General features: G+C 35.9%; 1 protein-coding gene across 3 annotated transcripts in view; it reads left to right on the top strand.

Annotated features, from left to right (window-relative positions):
- LOC145295828 (TPR repeat-containing protein DDB_G0287407-like) overlaps positions 1-23408 on the top strand; it is a 290573-nt gene that overhangs the window by 243212 nt on the left and 23953 nt on the right. For all 3 annotated transcript variants that reach the window (XM_080141533.1, XM_080141534.1, XM_080141535.1), the window contains 5 exons: positions 7587-7774; positions 8773-8942; positions 12236-12407; positions 15807-15918; positions 17465-17593. In XM_080141533.1, the coding sequence (XP_079997659.1) occupies positions 7587-7774; positions 8773-8942; positions 12236-12407; positions 15807-15918; positions 17465-17593 (771 nt within the window). The remainder of the gene's footprint in view (positions 1-7586; positions 7775-8772; positions 8943-12235; positions 12408-15806; positions 15919-17464; positions 17594-23408) is intronic.

Genomic DNA, 23408 nt, shown 5'->3' on the forward strand with positions numbered 1-23408 from the left:
TTCACTTTGTGTGTGCGTGTGTTTGAGAGAGAAAGAGTTCCTTCCTCATAGGTTCCGAGCCTATCTTTTGCAAATTTCAAACAACGGTAATTTATGTCTGGCATGTTTTATACATAAATCCATCCAATAAGTATCGAAAATCAAAAGAATCCCATCTTTTCTTTCTTATAGCTAAAAAAGAAGGATTTTTACAGAGGAATATTTTACGTTACACTGGTCAAGGTAAATAATAAAATCTCAGCAAATTTCCGGGCATATTGTAACTGATAATTTTTCTCCACTTAAATAGACTATTTCGTAGTTTACAATCCCATCTTGCTTAAATAATAAATCAATGTTATAGTAAGAAAAGAATCGGTAAAAAAAAAAAAAAAAAAAATTATGCTAATTTATTTAGAAGACAGTAGAACTTTATTTAAATATGATACTTAATATAATCTGCCATCGAAAGGCGAAAAAAAACAAATAAAAAAAAATTAGATAAAATAAATTAAATAAATAAGAAATCAAAGTGACCTCATCCCCCCTCCTACCTCGTACACTGCCATTTCCTCTCCAGACACCTGTTCCGGGTATGTGTTTTCCTAGCTATAAAGCCTATGCTCTCGATCCGTCATTTCATCGAAACACCAAGATGAGGGGATACTATGTCTAAGTTAACAATTCATCAATCCGTACAATTGTCTGTAAACTGATATCATTAAAAATTAGATAAGCTGTTTTATTCCAACGACCTTACACGCTTCCTTTCTTGACAAATTAGTCAATCGCATTACAAACGGATTTCCTTTTACCATAGAGAGTAGAACTGAAGCATCATACTTAATATGTACAATACGTGCGTACTAAACTAAACCACCTTTGCTACCTATATCTAATCGCCTATACTGGATCCTCATCACCTCACAACTTTCTGTATCCTTGGACTCTTAATTTCTCAAATCTTACGTCACTAAGACATTCTTCTGAATAGATACAAAAATTTCTCCTGAGCAGTTCAATATCCATTGATCATATATCTAATCCTCATTTAATTCCTTATATCACTTTGAATATTACCTTAAATTTTCATTCTATCCCTAAGCTAAGTAGAACACCTCATAATACTCTATTCAACTACTTTTAAAAATTAGATAAATTCAGTTACAATATCAGAAGTGCTTCGTGCCTGGCCTAGTCTACGGCTTGTACAATAAACCACAACACTATGTACCTATAATTCCTCGCAAAACTGCAAAAATACTGCTGCTAGTATGCGACGTATATCCTATAGATACTTTACCTCCAAGATGACTGCCTTGTCTGTTTTGCATGACAAACTCTTTTTCTTTCTTTTCTTTTTTCTTTCTTTTCTTTTTTCTTTCTTTTCTTTTTCTCTTCTTTTCTTTTTCTCTTCTTTTCTTTTTTTTTTCTTTTCTTTTTTTTACTTAAATTCTCTCCTGATCACTAACCAATCAACTGCTCTATTTCCTAAGTTGCCACTAAATCTAATCCGTTGCACGTAACTTAGAGGGGTCTTACTCTAAGCCCTTGATCCTAACAGACTCATAAATCGATACCTATTAACACCTAAAGATTCCTTAGGCATGCTCCTGATTATAACTCCCAACCCATAACTAAGCTTCTAAGTAAATACTTACTAGCCATAGTTCTATACATAGATTTAAAGTGATCTACAATGAACAGCAACCTTTAATATCTCTTTGTTAAGAGATAGTATTGCAATAATTATTACACAAACGAAACCGGTACTCATTGAAATACAAACTTCCAGATATTAAGAGAAAGACAAAGCCATCCTCCTTCGTTAGAAGTCTGAAGACAACTTACTCAGTGTCTAAAATTCCATGCATTCATATAAAGTGAAAACATGTCACTTATCCATCCATCTATATTTAATTATACTTACAGAATACGCCATAACCTATATCTATCAGGTATAACTGTACTCAAAATCAAATGTTCTCTTGTATCTATACTGAGCATATATCTTATCTTTCAGTCGTATTAAATACTTAGTTTGGGCACCAAATCATAATTTCTAATATTAAGTAAATCATACTTTAACATGTTATCCTATTCCTAAACTTACTAAACTATATCAAACCATACATTCCTAAATTTACAAAACTATATCTAACCATACTTACAAAACTATATCTAACCGTACATTAACTCGTCTCTCTCAAACCAATGCTGTTACAAATTTAGTTGCTTCCACTGCATGAATTTTTACCTAACCTCTCTCCCATTAAAAATGAAAATGGAAAGCATAGTAATGTCCTTTTTTAACCACTTTTGAGGAGTGAAATTTTTCAGTAAATATAAACCTAAATAATCGATTACTATTAACTACCCGTACGGGGTCGCAGAAGTACCTGGATTAGGACTCAGGCGTGGGGCGAACCCTCTCGGAGCTGATGGACCCGTAGATCTTCCCAGGCCATCTGTCTAGGAGAAGGAAAATCTGAAGCTAAACCTAGGGGAGAGAGGCCTCTTCAGTCCTGGATGACAACCTTCCTAGAGCTGGTGACTCAAACAAATCACCGGTTGGCAAACCTAAACTGCTTAAGGAGAAGATAGGCTTTGTCTATCGCCCAGCTTTCATACTCCTTCTTTGCCTATTAGCCAGGCGTAGAGGTACTATCACAGGGACTCGTCTGAATCGCCCAGTTGTTGACCTTGTTTTCTGTCTAGGGCAATGAACGCCGCTTTTCCCTGCTCCTGCCACATCCCATCCCCCTAAACTGGAAACAGTGGGGTGCTTCAGTACCATATATGTCGGTGTAGTTGGACTGGGCTGGCTTTGCCTAATGGATTGAGGGTACCAGATTGACAGTTCCTGGCTGCTGTTTCCGACTAATAGTACAGGAGCCCTAACTCTTTGGTAGCGCTTAGAGCGGCTGCTCCATCAACAGTTGTATAATATCGGGATGTTTGTAGTGCCATGTCACGCATGGAAAGGAACCCTGCACTCATTCCCGGTGGGCTTTCCTGGGGCCACAATCCTGTGGGTGAGGACAGCTGATGGTCTACTTGTATTGCATGTCTGATATTCTGTACAACCACTTGTCCAGCACCCCTCACTCACTCACCCTAACTGAAACTTTTAAATTAAATAAAATGAACTTGCATTTACGAATATCCGTGGGCTTAGAACTAACTTAGATGATGTTGAATCATTTTTCCTTGTAAACACCCCGGATATCTTAGCATTAAGTGAAACTAACCTTCACTCCTCCATTCCTTTTAACCACTTTAACATGCCTGGTTATCTTCCACTCTACCGTAAGGACTCGGACACACATATGCATGGGCTTGGAGTCTATATTCGTAACACCCTCCCCCTGACTAGAGAAATAAAAATAGAATCAGACGACCAGGCCTTTATGTGCTTCAGACTAAATAGGCAACATAATATTAGCTACTTGTATTTTCTCTACCGCTCTCCCTCAACCCAGGACTGTACCCTAATAAACAAAGTCTCTGACAGCATAGATGTAGCACTCTCCCTCGATACTAGCGCACAAGTACATGTATTTGGTGACTTCAATGTCCACCACAGTAACTGGCTAGGATTCTCTAATTACACAGATGTAGCTGGTAGCACAACACATAGCTTCTCTATATCCCATTCCCTATCTCAGACGGTTACATTTCCGACACGTTTCCTAGACCAGCAAGATCAACATGCCCCACTTCTAGATCTCTTTCTGACAACGGTTCCCGATGATTGAACAACAAATGCCCACAGCCCACTCGGGAATGCTGATCACGCTGTGATAATGGTAGAAATCACCCTAAATTCTCGCCCTAAAACTGAAGACCCACTACTCAAAACAATGAGGTATTACAAAAAGGCTGACTGGGAAGCCATCAAAGAACTCATCAGAGATGCCCCATGGCAAAATACCTTTTCTCTTCCAGCGGAACAGTGTGCAAATGAGACCACTGAATGGTTCAAAACTGCAATTGAACCACATCTTCCTATACGGAAATTCTATAACAGGCCCCACTCTCCCCAATGGTTTACTTCTGCTTGTGCAGCTGCCATTTGTCAAAGGCAGCATGCGTTCCGCAGATTTAACCAACATAAGTCCAGCTCAAACAAACAGAAGTATATAGAAGCTAGAAATAATTGTAAGAGAGTGATAGCGACAGCTAAGCCAGATTACTCTTAAACCACCAAAAAACGCATCGAAGCACAGAAATTAGGAACCCGTGATTTTTGGAAAATCTACAACAGCGTGGTAAATAATGAGCAGTCAACGATTCCCCCCACTATCAAACAATCATGAGGTTGTTTGCATGGCAACTGACAAGGCTAATCTGCTTGCCAGTCGGTTTGCCTCAAACTCCACACTGGACCCGGCACATCACTCCCTCCCTGACTTTCCTTTGCAGACAGACGCCATACTAGATGATTTGAAAATCACCCCTTCTCAGGTACATGTTATTATAAAAAACTTTGACACCTCAAAAGCATGTGGTCCAGATTTCATCCTGGCTGTGCTATTAAAAAAATGCTCTGCTGAGGTTGCTCCAGTTTTCTCCAAACTTTACAATAAATGCCTTAACAAATCTTGCTTTCCTGACTGCTGGAAAACTGCTTCTGTAGTACCAGTCTTCAAGAATTCTGGTGAAAGAACTGACCCACTAAATTATCGCCCCATTAGCCTCCTCCCTCTTTTCGCCAAAATATTTGAGTCCTTAGTTAATCAAGCCCTAGTCCAGCACCTAATAGCTGCTAAACTCCTGACTGACAAACAATATGGATTTAGGCAAACCCGTTCAACAGCAGATATCTTAACTGTAGTCTCTGAACGTATATACCATTCACTGGACAAAACAGGGGAGGGTAGAGCGGTAGCCCTTGATATATCTAAGGCTTTTGACAGAGTATGGCACGATGGTCTTCTAAGGAAAATTAGATCATATGGAATCACTGGAAGAATGCATAATGTAATCCTTCTTAAGTAATAGAAAAATCCAAGTTGTCCTCGATGGTCGTGCATCTAAACAATATGACATAAATGCGGGAGTACCTCAAGGGTCTATTCTTGGACCTCTATTATTACTGATATTCATAAATGACCTCCCTGATAAAATTGTTTCGGAGATGAGTATATTTGCCGATGACACCACTCTCTAAAACAGGTATCAGGGGAAAACAAATGAACACATATCCAAGGAAATGGCAGAAACACTAGAGGATGACCTCTAATCTGTAGTGGAATGAGGACAAAAATGGATGGTCACATTCAATGCTGCTAAGACTAAGCTTGTTTCCTTCAATAACTACAAGAACCTTCTTTACCACCAATAGCAATGGCCAAGAACATATTGCTTGAAAGTACTTCTTTTAAACTCCTCGGCCTAACGTTTACAGGGAATATGAACTGGAATAGATACATTGAGAGCATTGCCAGGGCTGCTTCAAAAAAGGTTGGCTCCCTCTACCATGCTAGAAAACTACTTACGCCTGAAAGTATCCTGTAACTCTATAAGGCCACCATTTGCCCATGTATAGAGTACTGTTGTCACATCTGGGCTGGTGCATCTGCTGCTTGTCTCTCGCTCCTGGACAGGGTTCAAAAGAGTCGCCAACCTGATAGGTCCTGAACTGTCATCTAGGCTTCAGCCACTGTCCCATCATGAAGATATTGCATCCCTCTGTCTGTTCTACAAATACTTTAATGGTGAATGCTCTGACGAACTGCAAACACTTGTACCTCCTCGACGTAACTACCCCCCGACAAACCCAACAAGCCACTAAGTTTCACCCCTTTACAGTGGAGATCCCTAGATGCAAGAAAGCCTTGTACTCTAATAGTTTCTTCCCCAGAACTGCAGGTCTTTGGAACTCCCTTCCACGATTCTGCTTTTCCAACTGTACTGATATGCAGAAGTTTAAGTGTAATGTGAACAAACATCTTTCTACTTATCTCCCTTCATAATGTCCCTGCAAATTATGTCCTTGATAGTAGCCCCCTGCTTCAAAGTGGCACTGTGCCTTGCTTGGGGTGAAAATTGAATAATAAAAAAAAAATTATTTTTTAAAAAAATAAACAGAATCTTATCTGAAGATATAGCACAGGGTTGAGCATTCGACTACAGATTGAATGATCCCCTGTTGAAGCCTGGATGTACCTCACCATTTTATTTTATTTTTTTCTTATTAATGAATTCAATTTACAATAAAAAAGAGGTACCATTTAAAATCGCAGTAAATCAATTATTTGTTTGCATATTTTAATCAGAAGTGATTTTTCCAGAGCATTCATCATCAAGCCCAAATGTCAGCTTACGTGATATTGTAAACAAACACAGATGAAATTTAATGCACAACATTATCATTATTATTTTTTAATTTAACAAAAAAAATTTTTTTTTTTTTTTTTTTGCAAATTAGTCCACCATAGGAGGGACATAAATAATTTCAGTTCACAAAGACAGGTTTCAGCCTTTTGACTAGGAACAATGTTTAGTATCTGTTCGGATACAACATCTGTTTATCTGTTGTCTTCAGTGAAGGAGAAATCTTTCGAGATTGAGGCAATTTTAATTTTTGTTTCAATTCAGAGTGCACCTTTTTTAGGATGAAAATTTTCCCCCAATATTAAAAACTTACTTTGCCCTCTTGGTGAGTTATATAAATAGAGATTGTAATGTGTTTGTATGATGAGGTGGAATGGTCTGCAGCTGTACATTAGGTGACTGCCATTAATTCTGTTTCAGTCGGGAAGAGGAATTGTATTGAAACAGTTTTGATGTTTGAGCTGTTCACATCAGCATCATCAATAAAAGTTAGAATTTGAGATGTGTGCATGTCCAATTAAATCTCATTGAAATTTCTCAATAACAGAACATGATATTTAATTTGACTATTTTCTTTTCTTTTTCTTTTGATAGAATGTCGCAAAAACAACATACACATCCCATATAAAATAAGATAATAATTTATTAAAATAACGTGAGAACCATGAAAGGTTAAATTCAAATGAAATATACAAAATAAGACATTTTTTAGAAGAGTCAGTTTATACAATCATAAAAGTTTCCGCCTTAGCAACCTCTCCAGAAGAAAGGGGGTCATCAATGCTAAAAATACATAATCGCTAAAAATTGTAAAATTTCATTTTCTTATATAAAAAACATCTTGATTAATTTTCATAAATTTAAAAATATAACATCTTCATTCCGTGACAAGTAGGTACACTATAAAGGATTTTCTTTTTGTTTTTCAAAATAAATGCAATTCTAAATAAGCACCCAGAACAATTGATTGTACCTGCATGTCAGAAAACTTTGTTGGTTTGGTCACATTGAAAGAATGAATATAAGTTGTTGGCTTATGAGATGTAGTTTTCATAACAAGGTTATTTGGCAGGAAAATGTCAAGAAAACTGTTGCAGGAAGTGATAACGTGCAAATTTGAAAGAAAAAAGGATGAAAATAGTAATGCGCCTCATATCATGATTTTTGGTAAAATTTAAGCTATATTTTCCTTTTTTACTCTTTTTTACTTTTAAGTAATTTTTATGAAAAAACGTTTTTTATTCTTCGGCCATTTTTTTTTTTATTAGGACATGGTGAAGAATTTATTAAAAGCTGATGCTGATGTTATGTTGTCTGATAATCAACTTTCCGAATTGATGAACACTGAATCGTCCGAGAATCCATTATGGCTGTCTGTTGCATGTGAAGAACTAAAGCATGTTGATCCAGTGGACATTGACCAGAAAATCAAAGAGCTTCCAGATGGGTTGCTCAAGTAAGTACTAAGTCTTTAAGTGTGTGTGTGTGTATATATATATATATATATAGTGAATGAATGACATGATTAAAATCCGAAAATTGGAAGAGAAGCTGTAAATACCTTATAATATGTTTCCATGTCAATACGCACTTTATTTGCTTTTGTTGGATTGATTGTTGTGATTGTTGCTATTTCTTCTGATGAGTTAAGGGTAAAATAGATTCACTAGTTGGTATAATAATTAAGTGATTGATTTTGTGTTATGAAACACATACTGTCAAGAATTGTAAATGCTGATTGAATTAAAGGAATAAATTATAAGATGATCAACATCATGCACTTTGGAATATAGACTTTTGTCATTCATTTAATATATTGCTCTGTAATTACATTGAGCTTCTTAAATAAGGATTGGTATATATTATAAGAAAATAAAGTAGATTTCCACAGAAATATATATATATATATATAAGTAGTAAAATGAATTTATCCAAACCCTATAAAATACAACAGTTTTGTAAATAACATACACTTTCTTTTTTGGGGGCAAAAACGAATGACACGGGTAAGAATAGCAGTTTTTAGTAACATGAATTAGTTAGCCAATTTTATCTGGAACAAATAAACTAAATCCGATATCCAGAATGTTTCTGTTCTTGCTTTTTAAGGGGGAGGCGGTGATCAACATTGCTGTGGAGCCATGATTTAATGTACTGTTCTGTTTTTAAATCCCTGAAACAGTGCATCATGGTAAACAACTGATGATCCTGAAAATAACGTTATGACTATTGTGAATTTGTGAAAGCAAACTAATACGGTGATTGCAAGAGATTAAATGACTTGGTAGCAAAATAATTTTCCAGCTTTTTTTTGAGCTTTGTTTTTATGACGAAACAAAAATTTTATGAAAAAAAAATATGAAACATAAAATAATTTTTGAAAGCTATATTTCCTTACATATTGTTTCTATGTAGTTATTTTTTTTTAATTGTATTTTTATGTCTCTTCCCCAGCCTCCTTGAACGTGTTCTTTCGAGGTTTGAGCGGACTTCATCTGGAAACTTGGTCACTGCTACACTTTGTCTTCTCGAGGCATCATCAGCTGGGCTCTTAGAATCTGAATTGCGTCAGATCCTTGGCAATAAATCGACTCTTATGCCTCCTTCACCTTTTGATGAAAAAGGTAAGAATAGCAACTTGTGTTCAATTATATGCATTAAATAACTTCCAAAAGAGATATCTACTGTAAAGATCAAACAACCAAAAATAAATTTAAATAAACATCCTCTCTCCCCTTTCAAAGAAAAGATATCTGTTCAATCCACTGCTGGAGGAAAAAAAATCTAAATACTTGCTCTTGATATTATTCAAATTATGTCGATTTGTTTTTTATCCTTTTTTGTCTTTTGTTTTTTCATTATTAACAGATAATCTAGTTGTGTTTACTGTTTATTTCACCAACATGTCATCCAATGTCATGGTGGTCCAATCATCCACCCATAAGTTCAGTCGGTTACCTTTAAAATTCTTCCACTATTCATTCACGCCTCATGAAGTCGACCCAACTCAACCAAACGTTCACTTAGTCTTCATTCAGCTGCCACACATTTCTATTTTGCCTAAGAGCTTTATTCAACTTAAGGGAACAAATACATTGAGGACATTGCAAAGAAGGTGGGCTCCTTCTATTATGCTAGAAAACTACTCACCTGAGTATCCTGTACCTCTACAAAACAACCAAACCAAAATGCTGAATGTTACTGATGAAAATATTTTAATATTGAGTATTTTGTTTGCAACTATATTTGCATTGGTATGAATGTAATAAAAAAAGAAAACATAATCAATAATCTGCTAACTGGAAATGTTTTCTCAATCATTAAATCATTTCTCTCCGATAGGCTCATAAGAGTAGTGGTAGATGGACAAAAATCGGAGGCCTGCAATATAAATGCTGGAGTCCCTCAGGGGTCAATCCTGGGCTCAACTCTCTTCCTGATCTACATCAATGACCTCCCTAAACACATACTTAAATCATTCGTTGACATCTATGCTGATGACACGACCATCTACGGCAACACATCAAAGGCTGTAAATGGCAAAGTTCTCTCTGATTTTCTCTCCTCTGATCTCGAGCGTGTGGTTCAGTGGGGGAAGATGTGGCTGATTACCTTTAATGCATCCAAAACCAAACTCCTATCCTTACATCTGGCATCAATTGTGATGGATGGCTCTCGTCTGGGTGAGGCCCCGTGTTTTGATAAGCTTCTGGGTTTGACCTTTACTCCTGATCTGAAATGGAACACATACATCAAGTCTGTTGCCAAGGTCGCTGGAAAGATGGTGGGATCCTTCTACCGCTCCAGAAGATATCTCACTACTGATGCAATTCTCTATCTATATAAAAGCCAAGTACGTCCAAGGATGGAATACTGTTGCCATATCTGGGCAGGAGCTGCTAAAAACAGCCTATCCTGCCTTGACAGAGTACAAAATAGACTTTGTGGCTTAGTGGGGGATGCCCTTTTCTCTACCCTGGAACCTCTCTCCCACAGAAGAGACGTTGCGAGCCTATCCTTGTTTTATCGTTATTTCCATGGCAGGTGCTCGTCTGAACTCCAATCTCTGGTCCCCCCTCACCAATCTTTCACGAAAAACACCCGTCTAGCTGAATCCACTGTGAAAAATTTCCCCCACTCTTTATCTGTGCCTAAATCAAAACGCGGATTCCATGAACAAAGCTTCTTTCTTAGAACTGCACGCCTGTGGAACTCTGTTCCGTCTGCCTGCTTCCCACCGGACTACAACTTGGATGTCTTCAAGTCCAACGTTAACAAGTTCCTAATGAACCGCCCCCTTAAGTAAACACTTCATCAAATCTCCACACTAACGTAATGTACTTGCAATAACCCTTATCCCTGAGTGGCTTCCGGGCCTTAATAAGTGGTGATCACTGTATAAAAAAAAAAAATCCCTGTTCGACTTGGTTCGACTTCTTACCAAAATATTCCTAAAACAGAAATAATGAAACGAAAACCATTTTGGCATAAAAAAATAAAGAAAAAAGAAAAAATTGTTGAAATAAAAATGACAACACTTTTTGTATGACATGAAAATATTTTGTAAAACAAAGCCAATAATTTTTCTTTTAGTGTTTAAATTGTAGAGCAAAGTCAATTTATACAAATATGTAGACTTTTTCTCAAATTATATAAAAATTAACCTCCACAATTCTGTTTTCTTTATTGATTTGTCTTTTGATTCTGGATTTATTTCTTAACTCCTTTTCCTTTTTCTTAATTTCTTTGGCTTCATTTCTTAACTCCTTTTCCTTTTTCTTAATTTCTTTGGCTTCATTTCTTAACTCCTTTTCCTTTTTCTTAATTTCTTTGGCTTCATTTCTTAACTCCTTTTCCTTTTTCTTAATTTCTTTGGCTTCATTTCTTAACTCCTTTTCCTTTTTCTTAATTTCTTTGGCTTCATTTCTTAACTCCTTTTCCTTTTTCTTAATTTCTTTGGCTTCATTTCTTAACTCCTTTTCCTTTTTCTTAATTTCTTTGGCTTCATTTCTTAACTCCTTTTCCTTTTTCTTAATTTCTTTGGCTTCATTTCTTAACTCCTTTTCCTTTTTCTTAATTTCTTTGGCTTCATTTCTTAACTCCTTTTCCTTTTTCTTAATTTCTTTGGCTTCATTTCTTAACTCCTTTTCCTTTTTCTTAATTTCTTTGGCTTCATTTCTTAACTCCTTTTCCTTTTTCTTAATTTCTTTGGCTTCATTTCTTAACTCCTTTTCCTTTTTCTTAATTTCTTTGGCTTCATTTCTTAACTCCTTTTCCTTTTTCTTAATTTCTTTGGCTTCATTTCTTAACTCCTTTTCCTTTTTCTTAATTTCTTTGGCTTCATTTCTTAACTCCTTTTCCTTTTTCTTAATTTCTTTGGCTTCATTTCTTAACTCCTTTTCCTTTTTCTTAATTTCTTTGGCTTCATTTCTTAACTCCTTTTCCTTTTTCTTAATTTCTTTGGCTTCATTTCTTAACTCCTTTTCCTTTTTCTTAATTTCTTTGGCTTCATTTCTTAACTCCTTTTCCTTTTTCTTAATTTCTTTGGCTTCATTTCTTAACTCCTTTTCCTTTTTCTTAATTTCTTTGGCTTCATTTCTTAACTCCTTTTCCTTTTTCTTAATTTCTTTGGCTTCATTTCTTAACTCCTTTTCCTTTTTCTTAATTTCTTTCGATTCATTTCTTAACTCCTTTTCCTTTTTCTTAATTTCTTTGGCTTCATTTCTGAATCTGGATTTTCAAAACAGATTTACTCAACTGTTGGCACACATTTACTTGACAAACAAGTGGTACATTTTTCACAAAGAATTCTTTTCTCACTTTTATCTTTGATTCTTTTTCTCGTCTGATTTCTTTCTAATTATGTTTTCTTTAAAGGGAATCCCTATTTATCATCCGTTTATGTTTTTCATTGCAGAGGAGAAGGAGAGTTCAGAGAAAGAAAGTAATAAACAATGCCAGCATCTTCCTGAAGAAGAATGGCAGTCCGTCTACAATATCCTAAAGCCATTTCTAAGACCCTATGGGGACAGTAAAGAAGGCCGAATTGACTTCTACCATCGGGCAGTAAGCAAAGCTGTGAGAAAATTGTAAGTCTTGAAAACAAAACTGATCTTTTATAGATTACAGGGTGTTCGTAACAAATTCGATACGTTTTTGGAGAAACGGAACGAAAAACTTTCTGTCATGGCCAATAATTGATACATTCTAAAAATTCAGTGTATATCTTAGAAGATATTTTATCGCATACAGCTGCCTTGAGTCTCCAGACAAAACTGGAACCTTGAGCATTCAGCAGTCATGATATCTTTCGAATGATGTGAACACCAGTTTAACCCCTCATCTTGTCCTTAGTGTTGTAGGCAGTATGGTTGGTGTTTTTGTCAACTGGCTTCCTCACATAATAGTCCATAAGATTAGATGGTGCTACCAGACAAGGCTGTCTGAAGATATTGGTTTCCTGACTCAAATGCACAAAACATTGCTGTTTGTTGATGCTTTCAGAACTTTAAGCATAAAAACTTTTGTTAGAATTGTTGAACGTGATAGCTGTTTGTAAAACAAAACAACCAGACAAAACACTGAAACACGATATTTTGAAGATATAAACAACTTGAAGCATGAAATCTTTTTTCCAAAATTACTGGATTCAGCATTAAGTAGGAAAAAAAAAAATGATTTGCTATAAAACAAAACCAAGTTTACAATCAGTTTGGTGATGGTGTGGCAGATGCTGGGACTCGTGATGGTATAGAAGTTCTCAGATGACCACTTCTGTACTTTTTCCTGGAGGGGTGGCCTTTCTCTACCTTTGACAATGGACAAATACTTAATATAATTAAATCCTTCTTAGATAAGAGAAACACCTATACAGTCCTTGATGGCTGTATATCCAAACAATATATTAGTGCCTCAGGAGTTGATTCTGGGACCTTTATTTTCTTGATATTCATAAATGACTTCTGATAAAATTATGTCTGAGATGGGTATATTTGTTGATGACACTATGCTCTATAACAGATATGAGGGGAGGGGAACGAATGAACACACAGCCAATTACTGAAACCTTAAAAATAATCTTCAGTCTGTAATGGGATCTAAATAGATAACATTTAATGCTACTAAGACTAAGCTCCTTTCCTTTAACAATTACAAGAAACCTTCTCAACCATTGATTGCCATGATTAATTACACTTATGCGAAGACTTCATTATTCAAGTTCCTCAGCTTAATATTCACAGGCAATATGAATTGGAACAAATATAATGAAGACATTGACAAAGGAAGTGGCTGCTTCAAAGAAAGTGGCTCTTTCTATCATGCTAAAAACTTAAATGTTATAAGAACAGACATCTTGTTGCTCAACTCCCTACATAGTATGCCTGTATACATGGTGCTAAATAGTAGCCTCTTACATCAAAGTGTCAATATACTTTATTTTGCATGAATAAGAATAAAAGGAGATTAGAAAGATTTCCGTATTTTGTCCTTTAGTCCTCACGTTCTGTGAACAATGTTTCTGAAAAAGGGGAAATAATTGCTGTTTCCTGGTTTAGAATCTATCCATTTAATGCTTATCTTTGGCAAGTTTGTGACCTTGAAGTAGTATTTCTTAAGCTCCTTACATCAAGTGGCTTCATGCTTTGTCTAAAGTGATTTCCATTAAAATTATATATCTTGTGTATATTTAGGCAGCATTTTTTCATTTAAACAAACATTAAAGATAATAGAACTTTTATTTAGCTTTTTTATTTTTTCAAATTTTTAAAAATATTTTTTGTGTATAGATCAAGGATATTAATAAATGCCCCATAGTGAGATTTGTATCTTTGAAGCATGATGCAATTTTTTTTTGCTTCATAAAGACATCCTCAGGAGAATGTGCATGATTTGATTGTGCTGACGCATGGATGGTAATTATTATTATTAGTAGTAGTAGTAGTAGAAACGGTTAATGCATACGAGGCCGTTTATGCCCAATAGGGAGGGAGTGCCCGGTTTAAAAGTGAGGGCAGGGTCAGAAAGGGGAAAGGGTTATGATAGGCATTTTAAACTGTTTTTGCTAGATTGGCATGCAAACATATTTAGGACAGGTATCTGAGTTCTTATATATACCGCTACCAAATTTTTTTTATTTTTTAATGTTGGTTTCATGGTGTATTTGTGTGTTGCTGACTAAAATTTCTCTAACTTCGGAGGGGGCAGGGTATGTTTTTTCTGTAAATGTTGTAATATAGCACTAGATTCTACATTATGCATGGTAAGGTGACAGGATAGTGTGGTCATCGTGTAACCAATATAACTACTTCTTCTTTCGTTATTACAGGAATTACACTCTCCCAGCGGACATTTGAACTTATAGATGACATTAGTTCGTTCTAGTGGTTTGAGGGGAGGCATTGTTTTTTACAACTAGGTTTTGGGTTTAAAATTTTTTATAATATATAATAAGTCTAAAATTATTTTTGTCAGTGGGAGAAACGTATCTATGAATAATATTTTTTGTGGCCTTTTCTTTCAATTTAAATCCTGGTTGCATCTGATTATACTAGAAAACGTTAATTGTACTGGGATTTTGATGTTGAGGGGTATTACTATTTGTGGTAGTGTTTTTTTAAGTTCTAGAGCATTGATTTTATTTGTTGTTAACTATATAGTTTGGAAATCCATTATCAATCAGGAATTGCTTGATATTTTTTAGTTTGAGTAGTAATGCTCTTTTTGTCCGAGGAGATTAGATTGGCACGATTAAGGTTTTTGATTATGGTTATCATATATCGGTTAGGGCATTCGTTCTTAAAATTTAGGAGGCAGGAGTTAAGGCTAGTAAGTTTTTTGTAGTTGGAAGTGCTGAAGATGTTGTTAAAAGTGTCAATGAGGACGTCAAGGAAAGGAATCTTATTAACATTCATTTCTATGGTGAATTTAAACATGGAGTTATCTTGAAAGAGGTCTTTCAGTCTTAGTAATTTTTCATTGTTATCATCATGATGATAGATAAAAATATCATCAACATACCGTACATAGATAGCGGGTTTACTGGTGTTATTAAATATCTAGTTTTCGAGGTCACTCATGTAAAATTCGCTAAATAGCAGACAGAGGACGGGATCCATTAAGTCTCCCTCTATTTGGGTGTAAATATTCCCTTTATAGTTGTAAAAAGGTATCTCAGAGGTATGAACTAATAATTTTTTAAAGTATTTTTTGGTTGATTTTTAAGGGAAAGACAGGTTGTATATGTTGTTAAGGATTATGTCAATGGTTTTTTTACAGAAACATTTGTCAATAGACTTTTTACATTGAAAAAAGTGATGACTTTGTTTTCAGGTTCTTTTGCTTTTAGAATTTATAATAGTTGTTGTGCTGATTTAACACTGTATTTACTATGTAAATACAAAACGGTTGAATTTACAATGCAAAATGCAAATGAAATTTAAGAGATTTTCTTTCTTCCATTTTTTTTTTTTTTGTTTTGTTTGCTTCAGATATTTCGAGCCAGGAGAGACTGAATTCGACAAGGGACATTCTTATTATTGGTGGCATAAAAAGCTGGCTGATTTTTTTGAAGTTACACCCAACATAGATCGAATGATTGAAGTAAGTAATCCTATATTTAATTCTTTATTTAAAATAACATTCTCACTGGAAATAAATTTTATTTTATTGATGTCCATTGCACATTTATATTTAAAAAAAAATTTTCATTGAGATTTCTAGTCAGAAATATTAAACACTAGCAGGCCACCCAACATAACATCCCGTCATAAATTAAGCATAAATATGATATTTAATTTATGCAGTTTTTGCACTTATTATTATCAGAACCAATCCTCTACTGATTGTTAAATTATAAACACCCATCTAGCTGAAACCACTGTCAAAAGTTTTCCCCACTCTTTAACTGTGCCAAAACCAAGATGTAGATTCCATGAATAAAGCTTCTCTCTTAGAAGTGCATGCCAGTGGAACTCTCTTCCATCTGCCTGTTTCCCACCTGACTACAACTTGGATGTCTTCAAGTCCAACATAAACAAATTCCTGATGAACTGCCCCCTTAAGTAAGACACTTTATCAAATCTCCAATACTAACGATTACTATGATACTATCCCATTGATTACTGCACACGCAATAACCCTTATCCCCGAGTGTCTTCCGGGCCTTGATAAGTGGTGACTTCCATGTAAAAAAAAAAAAAGATGTAGGGTGCTACTATTATGGACCATGCCTAAATGCCTACAGATACTTTTTGAAATAAAATAAATTTTAAAAATAGCGGCAACAAATTTATGTGTGTGTCTGCAGTCTCATAAAAATAGCTGCGTAAATTCTTTCAGCTTCTATCCTTTAATAACTACAAAAAACCTTCTCGACCACTGATTCCCATGACAAATAACTCCCTACTTCAGAGTTCATCCTTCAAAAGCCTCGGCTTAACATCTACAGGCAACATGAATTGGAAAAATACACCGACGACATTGCCAAGGTTGTTGCAAAGAAAATGGGCTCCCTCTACTATGTTAGAAAATAACTTCCACCTTAGAGTATCCTATATATTTACAAAGCCACATCCATGCATGGAGTATTGTTGGCATATCAAGGCTGGTGCATTCACCACAAATCTCTCACTGTTAAACATGATACTCCCTAAATTTAATAGGTTCTGCACTATCAGCAAAGCTCCAACCTCTGTCCTATAGCTGCAATGTTGTATCCCTGTGTCTGTTTTACAAATATTTTAATGGAATGTGCTCTGATGCACTCCTAGCACTTGTGCTCTTCGATGTATATACTCCTGACAAGCAGCAAAGTCTTACCTCTTTACTGTTGAGATAGCATACTATTCTCATAGTTTCTTCTCTCACACTGCTAAACTTCAGAATTCCCTCTGTTTCCTGCTTCCCTGACTATACTAACCTGCAGAAGTTTAAATGTAATATGAACAAATATCTTGCTGCTCAATTCCTTAGTTCTTTCTTAGACATGATCCCAAATAATAGCCCCTTACATTCCAAGTGGCTATATGCCTTACTTAAGATGAAAAAGAGTTTAACAAAAAAAAAACACATGTTGTATACCCAGGCAATGTCAAGTACGTTTGCTAGTTTTAATTATTTATTGATCTTTTGCAATTTGTATTTTCAGGAATATCCATATCAATTAGTTTGTCTTGACGATACTTACCGATTGTCAAAATGTCTCTGTGATTGGCGCTTGTTTGATGTCCTTTATCATGAAGAATACAGTTCCACGTTATTATCACTTTGGAGAAAGGTAACAATTTTTTTTTTTTCTACACACGTTTCTATGCTATTACAGCACAAAAAATAAATGCTGCTTGTCCAGAATTGATCAGTTTTATTTTTAAATTAAGAAATCAAATTTTATCTTGAAACTACAAGAGACATTCTTGTGACGTCATCTTAAAAATAGTGACGGAAGAAGGGAGATAACTCTAAATAATTCAAGTTTGTAACATTTTAAAAAGCTGTTCTTAACATGGGAATAGGAGGAAGCATTGGAGAAACTCAAATTGGCTTTAAAATTTGATTTTCTTTAAAAAAATAAACCTACGTGATTTTTGGTGTATGATATTTTCTTTATGTTCCTAGTATGTACATCGTACAGGTTTTTCTTTATTTTTGTTTTGAAGGAATTCTGCGCAAGGACCAAAAAAGCTGGCCCCGTTGGTAGGGCATCAGAATACACTGTCTCCCTGCGGAGAGTAAAAGTCCCTTAATGGGGGTTGCCTGTTAGCTTTGAGTAGCAACCCATGATGCCTTAGGACAAGATCCTGGTGATTGAAAGACTTGGAGGTTTAGCACCCTTATTTCTCAACATACTATTTTGACCCTTCCCTGGCCTAGACACGTGGTTGGAGAGACCTAATCCAATCAATTAGCTGGTCATAGTTAGCCGTATAAAACCCATTTACTTGAGACAACATGAACCCTCAGACACTACTAAGATTGTGTGACTCTTAATCACAAACGAGATAGAGCATAAGTGTCAGAAGGTGACGGCAAGGGTCAATCTACTAAAAGTAAGCTGAAACAGAGATTATCCAAAGTTTTTATCAAAAATCAGGAAAACAAAAAAAAAAAACTGAAATGCTAACAGCCACTCGTGTGAGTATGCTTTCATTGTATCCGTAGGATAATAAGGCAAATGGATTTCCTCCCTCACATATCCCACTGGTTTTAAAGCGGATTGGTAGCAAGGAAGGTGAAATATATATAAAAAATGAAATCCATGGCAACCAATGAAAATAAAAGATCCAAAAATCAGATAATAAAACCAACCAAAATTTATCGTCCTAGAGTCATTAGAGAGCAGAACTCCTATCAGTAAATTCTCTCCATCATCGAAAAAAGAAATTAGATCTATAATAAAACCCACATCAATAAAAAACTAAGGAACAACACCATTCTTATAGAAGTTCCCAATAAATCCTCAGCAACTATAATAATTTCTACAACCTTAACATAAAAGCTTATCCCCACACATTGAATTCCTCAAAGTAGAAAGCTCAGAACCTTCCGTTTGTTGAAATCAAAAATAATGAAACAAGGAGTCATAGATGCCGAAGAATACGAATTAAAAAAAAAAAATGCAAATGAATCCAACAAACACTTACATTCTAGATTTCAATGCCATTTCATTGGATACTTAATTAGTGGGGCAGATAAATACCAAAATTGACGCACATACTCTGTAAATATTGCTCTTTTAATAGAACCCATTAGCCACCTGCAAAAATGTCCAAACTTTAAAGTGGCGGCCATTTTTAAAAATCATAGATTTTTAAAAATGGCTTCTTTGTAACAATAGAGCAGATGTCAATGCACAACCAGAGCACACTGGTGCTGCTGGTGCTGCTGCTGGTGAGAAACTCAGTATGAGGTTCAGGATCAGCTGAATAATCATTTAGTCCAGCTAAAAGATTATTTCAGTGTCCAAAATGTTGTCTAATAAGCCTTGCATCAGTTAGCTATGTATATATGTAGATTACATGTAGCTTAAAACAGATGTTTAGTTAGACAGCTGCACCTGAATCGACAGGGTGTGCCAGTATGGGAGAGCCATTTTAAGAGTTACGGAGCTTTACGTTGCTTTGCATGTAGTTACCTGGATGGTGTGCAGATTGCACAGGAATTAAATGATACTGAGTAAACAATCAGGCTTGTATGGGGAACATATTTCTATTCCTGAATCTAGTTGTATCCTATACCTAATTGTGCATACATCAAGGTGATGAAAGGATAACCCCCTCGTCCTTGATTCAGTGAATATATTTCTAGTAGTAATATTGTCATACCTTAAAAGCCATTTACCGACATGGAAAATGCTGATCAAAGACTATCTAAATTTCGGACTGACTGGAGCAAACAATTACAAGGGCATGATGGTTACATTATGATTGTGACTGATATTCCCCGCTTTTACGCAATTAATGAAATGCTATTGTTTTAAAGCACCTGCTATCAACTCCACAAAACCTTAGGAAAAACTGTTGTGAGAAATACCTGAATTAGAAACTCACAAGCAGGGAAGGAATGTTCTTGGTTTTCAGAAAGATTTTTCTTGTTAGATACATTTGACTATTATAGTGAAGCACCAACTCACAGACACCCAAAAGACAGAAAAACATCAGGCTGTCTGTTCACACTCAAATCAGACAAAAAACATTGGTGGAAAAGCTTAATGAGCATGGCAGCAGTATTTTATATGACAGTGCTTGAGATATTGGCACAGCTAGAAGATGCAACAGACAGCAGATATGTGGAGAATGGGGTTGTCTACCCACCAGTTCTCAGAAAAGGGCTGTTCACCACCTCAGCAATGGATATTATAGACCATAATTCCACTGCAACAATGGCACTTCTTTTCATGGAACCAGCATTTCTGTTTTTCAGCACTCGACGAAAGAAAGTAAAAGTGAAGAGCGTGGACAGCTGAAGTGTCGAGAGCAGAAAGTAAAGACAGTTCCAGAACCGATAGACTCCTTCACTAATGTATGGCCTGCTTTCTTCAACAAGAAGAAACCCTCTCCTCCCAAGCAAAGTGTGGTACTTGTAGATATGAGCAGTCTGCTGAAATCACAACTGGCAATGGAGATCACTTTGACAACTGGCAAGGTCACTGACAGATGGACCAGAGAAGTCAGTATTTCACCATTTATACTTCTACTTGATCAGACACGTTCAGTTATGACAGTGAAACGTGATGGATAAAATAAGAAAGAATGTGGCATTTCTGAATCTCAGCTCAGGTGCCAATTATTCCTACTGGCCAGCCAATATATATATATATATATATATATATAATATATAAGCCAAGCAGGTACAATCTATGATTAGGAAAAGTTTGTCATAATGTTTGGAGGCTTGCATATTGAGATGGTGGCACTGAAGTCCATTGGAACTCTACTGCAGGATAGTGGTTGGATAGAAGCCCTCATGGAAGCAGAGGTAGCATCTCCTGGAGCCGCAGATTCATTTCTGACAGCTTCAAGCATCACTAGGACATGACAGATGCACCAGATAACAGCATGCGCTTTTTACAAACTTCTAAAGGCATCCTACATAGATTATTTGATACAAATAACATTGCTGCCAAGCTTGTTTGTACACAGCTTGAGAAAATCAAGGTTTCTTTCCAAAAGTTTATGAAGGGACTGGAATTAGAAGAATTTATGAACCAATCAAGAACAGAGTTGATTTTTTTCCAACAAGCATCAGTGTCTGCTAACTCATCAAAGCTAAATTTTTTCAAGACAAACTATTCAAATGGTTCATATCATAGCAGAGCAAAAAGTGTGACTAGAAGGAGTTCTTCCGTCACAGAAACCAGTCACATCTGGCTGCCCTCAGTGATTTGAAAAGCTCTACACCTGTCCAAAATCCCACCTAACTTTGATTCTTCAGAAATCAGTTACAACCCAAGACAGAGCCAGACGTCGACACCTTCATCATAGATAGTGCAGCATTAGTGTACAGTCTGCCTCCACGAATTTCAAAGACATTTGAAGAATATGCAATGTTTGATGTCTTTCCCACAATACAGACATACTTTACCAACTACAATAGAACAGACATTGTGTTTTATATTAACCATTCAGTCCGATCTGAAAACTGAAAAGATTTAAGTGAGCGTGTGGAATGAAATGCAGGGTGACAAGAGGGCAAAATTCCCTAAAATTGGCGAAACTTCCTTAGAGAAAATGACAATGAGGACGAATTATTCAACTTTCTGGCTGATAAGATTGCACATATGTCCTCACAAAATGTTGTCATTTGGACCAACAAAGAAAATGCTGTCAGCAATCACGCTATCAATCTGGTTGCAGTCATGAAGAAGGTGATGCACGGATCTTTTTACATGCCAGACATGCAACAGAAGCAGGTAGCAAAAAGTCTTCATGGTGAAAACCAGCAACACAAATGTAATTTTCATCACAATCAGTGTTCTGCAGACAAGTCAGGAGCTAGGTTTGCAGCAGTCGTGGTTTCAGCCAAGAACAGAACCTGAGATTCCAGTACATAATTTGCGTTGTAAAAACTTGCAGAAAATAGCAAAGGGATACTCCTTTTCCATGCTTTCACTGGCTGTGATATTGTTTCAGCATTTCATGGCAAAGGACAAAAGTCAGCTTGACAGACCTGGAATGTTTATGATGAGGCTTCCAATGTCTTCTGCAAACTTAACAAGTACCCGCCTATAGTGGATGATGAAGACCTTAGAGAAGTTTGTAATCATGATGTTCAACAGATCCAGCAGGTGTTGATGCTGCAAGGTCGGACATGTTTACTCAGGAGCAAAGGCCATATGAAATCATTCCTCCAACCTAAGGAGCGCTGAAGCAGCATGTGAAAAGTGCTGCCTACTATCTGGAGTCAGGCGACAGTACTTCAACCAAAAATACAGACTCTTGCTAACTGGGGCTGGACAAAGATAGGAGATTTCCCATCCATTACAAAAAGTTGCAACCGATCAAGTGTGCTTGCAAGTCGGAATGCTGTGGATGATGCAAGTGCAACTTCTTTGGTCCGACCGCACTGTACTCTGCAACTGCAGATGCGAGATTTAGAAGGAAAGAAGCTCAATGAAAGAAGAAAGGAAAGAAGCCACTGAGTTTGATTTCAAATTCCGATTCCACATTAAATTTCTGCCCAAAAGATTATTAGCAGAATTTTAATTTGTTTTTTACATTTTACACATTACCAGCATTTACCTAAAAAGTAGTCACTTCATGATTCGGCCATTTTAGCACTTATTAAGCTGATATTGAACCCCATGTCGTGCATGGACATCTGCTCTATGAGTGCAAGGAAGCCAGTGAGTAAATCCATGATTGCAAATTCAGATTCTACATAATGAAAAATATGATTAGACACCAAAATCATTCAAATAGGACAAGTCAAGTTTATATATTTCTGTGTGTATTTAGTTGTGGCCAGTTTTAATTTTGGAATTTTTGCAGGTTGCCCACGATTTTTATCAAAAGAGCAATTTTGGTGCTTGTTTCTAGAAATGAAAGATTCTTATGAAATTTCGCTGTTATCTGTTCCACTAAATAGAAAAAGTAGAGGATTATATATCAAACCCTCTACCATGTCACAACTGCTAAATATTTTGACATCACAAAGGCAGATGTACCAGATCAGCAACATGTAAAGACTGTGGAAAAATTGGAGATCACATTAATTGCAAATTGCTATTAAAAGTGTAAACTGTAAACTAAAATACGCAGTTGACTCAAAAGAATGTGAAAGAAAGAAAAAAAATTATTTACAAACACACCAAAAACCTACTATACTTAGAAATAAAAAAGTTAGTTGGGAGCTTTCTAGACTCTTCAACATATGCAAATATAATCAGAACGATAAATATTTCAAGACAAAAACACCACAAAGCAATCTTTCTGAACTGGTGAAAGAACTAAGATCATTATTAAAAACACTAAAGAAAGATTTAACCAGTTCAACACCCAGATGCGATACTAAATGGGGGTAAACAAAAAACCCCAATCCCAGATTCACAAAACTGAAGATATTACAAATCGAACAAAACCTCAATCCAAACAACA

Source organism: Euprymna scolopes, chromosome 16 (assembly GCF_053919585.1).
Source record: "Euprymna scolopes isolate OS-2025 chromosome 16, ASM5391958v1, whole genome shotgun sequence".
In the NCBI taxonomy this organism is placed as follows: Eukaryota; Metazoa; Mollusca; class Cephalopoda; order Sepiida; family Sepiolidae; genus Euprymna; species Euprymna scolopes.